The 4,719-nt window shown below is 30.2% G+C and overlaps 1 protein-coding gene and 1 long non-coding RNA gene across 3 annotated transcripts; both read right to left on the bottom strand.

Moving 5' to 3' along the window:
• Positions 1-542: 542 nt before the first annotated feature.
• On the bottom strand, positions 543-1,635 carry LOC122044366. 2 transcript variants are annotated; one of them, XR_006129525.1, is made up of 3 exons: positions 1,291-1,635; positions 829-1,202; positions 543-686 (listed from the first exon to the last, which is right to left on the bottom strand). XR_006129525.1 is itself a non-coding variant. In XM_042604864.1 (3 exons), the coding sequence occupies exons 1-3, from the start codon at positions 1,513-1,515 to the stop codon at positions 1,050-1,052; spliced, it is 306 nt and encodes a 101-aa protein (XP_042460798.1). In that variant the 5' UTR covers positions 1,516-1,635; the 3' UTR covers positions 902-1,049. The 2 variants fall into 2 exon arrangements, 1 of the variants encoding a protein (XP_042460798.1); XM_042604864.1 differs by lacking the exon at positions 543-686 and having other exon boundaries at positions 902-1,202; positions 1,291-1,392; positions 1,465-1,635.
• Positions 1,636-3,310: 1,675 nt separating this feature from the next.
• LOC122044365 lies at positions 3,311-4,008 on the bottom strand. Its single transcript, XR_006129524.1, has 3 exons — positions 3,979-4,008; positions 3,815-3,889; positions 3,311-3,513 (listed from the first exon to the last, which is right to left on the bottom strand). It is a non-coding gene; the product is annotated as an uncharacterized LOC122044365 (long non-coding RNA).
• Between the last annotated feature and the right edge of the window lie 711 nt (positions 4,009-4,719).

The raw sequence follows: 4,719 nt of genomic DNA, 5'->3' as shown, positions 1-4,719 counted from the left end.
CACATCATCACAATTTAACCATCATCACAATAAGAATAGAAACGTTTTATATCCAAAATATCCAATTCATTCGCCATATCATCATAATTCATCCATCATCACAAAAGTACAAATACATTACTAATGTAAAAGTATTAAATCTAATGCTAACTAAATACTAACAAATCATTGAGTTTTAAAACTAACAAAGTCATAAAATAAAAACCAACTAATTTACTATCAACCATCTTCAACCATCATATGCAAAATCCAAGTACCTGTCACCTACAAATACAATCAATAAATTTGTATAAGTCAATTAAACAATGAAAATATAAATCTAATAAACATAATTTAAAAGATTGGAAATCATACCAAATGAGAAACATGTAAAGTATTATTCTATATGCACTAATAGAAATTTTCGCATATTGCCAACTGCAAATACATTTCATATTTATTAAAAATTTTAATAACATGATAAATATAAAAATTTAATAATATTTCACTAAAATGTTTAAATCATACCAAATGACAAGGTCAAGCTATCAGTCCTCCAAGTGTATCCTCAAACCTTTGTAAAAGATCATAAGGTCTAATTAAATTTTCTTCGGGTTCTAGGACAACTAGTACTTGTACTTCACACCAATTTGGTCCTAGTTTTTGTCTCCCTACTATATTATTTGGATCCATGTTGAGGAGCACTCCTTTTGCCACAGTTTTTGTTGAATCAAATAAACTTTTGATCAAGACAGAACTTCCAATCTACATGAAAGTGAAAAATATAGCAACAATTTTTCAAGATGTGTGGATATATCATAAAATAGAAATTAAAAAAAAAAAGCTTACATGTAAGGTTCGATGAGATGGAATAGAACCTTGTGGATTGCTACTCGATGAAGTGTGTTGACTATTATTACAATTTGAAAGAGGATTTGTGCTTGATTGTTCAGAAATCTTTGTTTCTAACATTGTAATATGTTGGCCTTGCTTTTTGATTTGTTCATTCATCTGTTCTAACTTTGCATTCTGTTCCATAACTAGTCGATTGCATGTGCCACGACTAGGAACTACTCCCCATAAATCAGATGGGCTAATTCCATCACCAAGCATATGTACTCGACCGGGTTTATCTGGTCCCATGTTTGAGCAAATATATCATTCTGGCTCACTTGATCATTGTAATCTTCAGGAAGTTGATTTTCTAGTTCTTTCATTGCAGCCTTCAAGACATGTTAAGACTTAGTTAATACATAATGATAATTAAAAATACATTAAAATAAAATAAATGAAGAGTATAAAGTATCTTACCAATCTTTCTTTTACAATATTACTTGAGGGACTTCCATTAGCATGAGTAAAACAAGCATGAAATAATTCAACTCGTGTTGGAGGATGTCCCTTTTCTTTTTCCTGAAAATATATTTAGTTACTAATTTCTATAATTAGATGCACATAAAATTATAATATGATAAAAAGATCTACCAATGTTTGTTGCACTTGAGAAAAAGATGTCCTTCCCGTGGTCTGATTCATTATCCTTTGCTTTCTAGCATTTTTATTCTTTTCACTTCTTTCCTAATATATTAAATGACACATAATATAAAATAAAAGTATACTAACATTATATTCTAAATATATAAAATACATACCTTTGATTTTTCTGTGTTCCAAAAAGTAACTAGTCTCATATATTATTCTACTTGAGCTCTTTCATCTCTTTGTTGTAAAAGAATTTGACTTGACAACTCAGGATCATAGTACTTTCTTTTTAGTTCAGACTTCCAATTTCTCCATTTTTTTGCTATTGAGCATAATGTCCAATCTTCTGTTCCTAAAGGAAGGTCATACTTATCTTGTAAAAAAATATATAGACAAATTATTATTGCATAAATTAAAAGTTTTAAATACTAAAATTATACAAAATAATTCAGTTACCTTTATAACATTTAACATATCTTTCTTTTTGTCCATTGGCATTTTATGCCAATCTTCTACATCAATTAGACAATACTTACCATTTCTGGCTAAAGAACCCAAGAAATCAGTAAATTTATTTTTTTTGGTTCCTATAGGACGTCCCACATCATCACATAGAATTTTAATGCGTGGAAGTGTGCTAGGTCGGCCCCAAATTTCTTTGATAAATGTAGGACCTCTTTTTTTCCTCTTAGCATTATGTTCATTTTCACTAGCTGTACAAAAAAAAAAGTTATAATACAACTTTAAAATAATTATTCAATTAAATAATTGCATTCTTCATATATGTTACCTTTATTATATTCCTAGTTCATATCATCATTCTGGTCTGGAACTGAAGACATGTTTTCAACTAGTGGGACATTATCTTGCACATCAACATGTAGTTGATTTGAAACTACATCTATGTGGTTATTCAAGATACCTTCTATGTTTTGACCATCTGTAAAAGTATTGATTCCATTAAGAAAAAATAAATATGAAGAAACATAATCAGTAACTAAATTTGTCATACATAAAATGAGATATTACCGTGTTCATGATCTGTGTGATTTGTACCTATACTTGGTGGTTGCATATCTATTTCAGCTTGAAGTTTAAAACAAGATTTCCTCTTAGTTCGACGCTTAGGAGTCATTCCTACTACAAATAATAGTTAGTAACATATTATAAATAATAAAAGGTCAACAGTTAAAAATTGAAAAGGAAATACCTATCATTACATATCATTCAAACATATATAATAAAAATAAGCATGCAGTTAAATAGGTAATTATTTTATAGCAATTCCCAATAAAATTTGACTTCTTCCGAATTTAATCTTGTTGACAGATAATCAGTCTATAGAAATTTATCAGATAGCGACAATGTATCATGTGACTTGTGCACTTATTTGAGTATGTTACTAAACAATATACTACTACTACTACAACAATTAAGCCTTCCGTTACTAAACAATATAATCCTGGGAAATAAATCATCATTTTTACTGTGGTATTTATTCCATTTCACAATTTATTTCCGTTAGCTTCTGTTTTCAAAACTTGTATGTTGTTTCCTCTTTTTTTTTTTCATGTTATTGATTTGAACATCTGTTCTACAAGTGTCACCATTACTTCCCCACCATGCTCACCCAGCAACCTTCGGTGGATTGGTCAAGAGGTGGTGCTCACCCAGCAACCTTCGGTGGACTGTTCTACAAGTGTCACCATTACAATGACAGCAATTCATCTCTTTGTTTCCTCTTTGCAAGGTGTCAACAGCCAATTAGGACATTCATGGAAAGGAAATACATGTCATTATATATTATTCAAACATATATGATTTAATGAGATGGAAACACATTCTAGAATGCACATGTAAATATGTATACAATTGCAGAACCTTGAGAAGGTGCAGGATCAGTATTGAAATTTGTTGATAAGGCTACAAGGGAATTATTCATCGATAACATATCAACTTGTTAGACAAACAATAATAAGATTAACAAGTTATTTCTTCTGCCACCGCTGCAAGCCATGATCCTCGAGCAGATTTTTTTTTCTTCTCCCACCACTACAAAACAATCTTGTGTGAGATTAACAAGATATTTAGTAGGGACTAGGGAGAGAGTCCTGTAACCTAGTGTTGTTCAACAGCCAATTAGATCAGTCATGGAAAGAAAATACATGTCATTATATATCATTCAAACATATATAGTAAAAATAAATATATATGTAGAAAGGACTATAATTGTCCTGCTAAACACACAATAAGCATGTAGTATAAGACTTGTCAATATGAAGATAGCCTCAAAACTGATAGCCTCACAATTGATCTAGAACTGAAGACATATTTTCAATAAGTGGGGCATTACCTTGCACATCAACATTTAATTGATTTGAACCTACATCTCTTTGGTTATTCAAGGTACCTTCTATGTTTTGACTATCTGTAAAAGTATTGATTACATTAAAAAAAGATAAATATGAATAAACACAATCAGTTATTAAATTTGTCATGCATAAAATGAGATATTACCTTGTTCATGATCTATGTGATTTTTACTTATACTTGGTGGTTGCATATCTATCTCATTTTGACATTTAAAACGAGATTTCCTCTTAGATCGACGCTTAGGAGTCATTCCTACTACAAATAATAGTTAGTAACAGATTATAAATAATAAAAAAATCAATAGTTAAAAATGAAAAGGAAATACATATCACCATATATCATCCAAACATATATAGTAAGAATCTATTCTACTGTTATTACAATGATAATTGATTAAATATAATGCATAGACTAGATAAAATCTCTTCATAAATCAGTATCAATTTCCACTCCTGTAATATCATCACGAACCCAGACTACTTCTTCATGTTCATTGCAATCTTTTGAATTACAAATATAACTTTAAAGATATGTATCAACATCTGCCATAGGCTGTATATTATACTTTGCTCGTGCATCAGTCGTGATAATGACATGCCAATCACAATCATTTGGATCTTCCACATAAAATACTTGCATAGCCTGAGATGCTAAAATATAAGGCTCATTATGACGCCTAACATCTTTAAAATTGGCCAACATAAAACCATCTTCACCCAATTTTAGCGGTTTGCCTTTGGAGACCCACTTGCATTCAAATAAAGCAACTTTTCAACCTCCCCCATAATTCAACTCAATCACATTTTGCAAAATTCCATATAATCAAGTTCGCTTAATACTGGATTGTGATCTTTTATACTTGAATAACTTGAAGTAGTTGCCCTA

This window comes from Zingiber officinale, chromosome 2A (genome assembly GCF_018446385.1).
Source record: "Zingiber officinale cultivar Zhangliang chromosome 2A, Zo_v1.1, whole genome shotgun sequence".
Classification (NCBI taxonomy): Eukaryota; Viridiplantae; Streptophyta; class Magnoliopsida; order Zingiberales; family Zingiberaceae; genus Zingiber; species Zingiber officinale.
Note: the sequence above shows the minus strand (reverse complement) of the source record. Positions and strands in the feature narration are given on the sequence as shown.

Bases quoted from the DNA above. Each gene is read 5' to 3' on its own strand.
- LOC122044366 (XM_042604864.1), bottom strand. From the start codon at position 1,515: ATGAATCAGACCACGGGAAGGACATCTTTTTCTCAAGTGCAACAAACA. The intron at 1,393-1,464 runs GTAGATCTTTTT...ATATATTTTCAG, and splicing joins CTCAAGTGCAACAAACATTG to GAAAAAGAAAAGGGACATCC. The intron at 1,203-1,290 runs GTAAGATACTTT...CATGTCTTGAAG, and splicing joins ATATTGTAAAAGAAAGATTG to GCTGCAATGAAAGAACTAGA.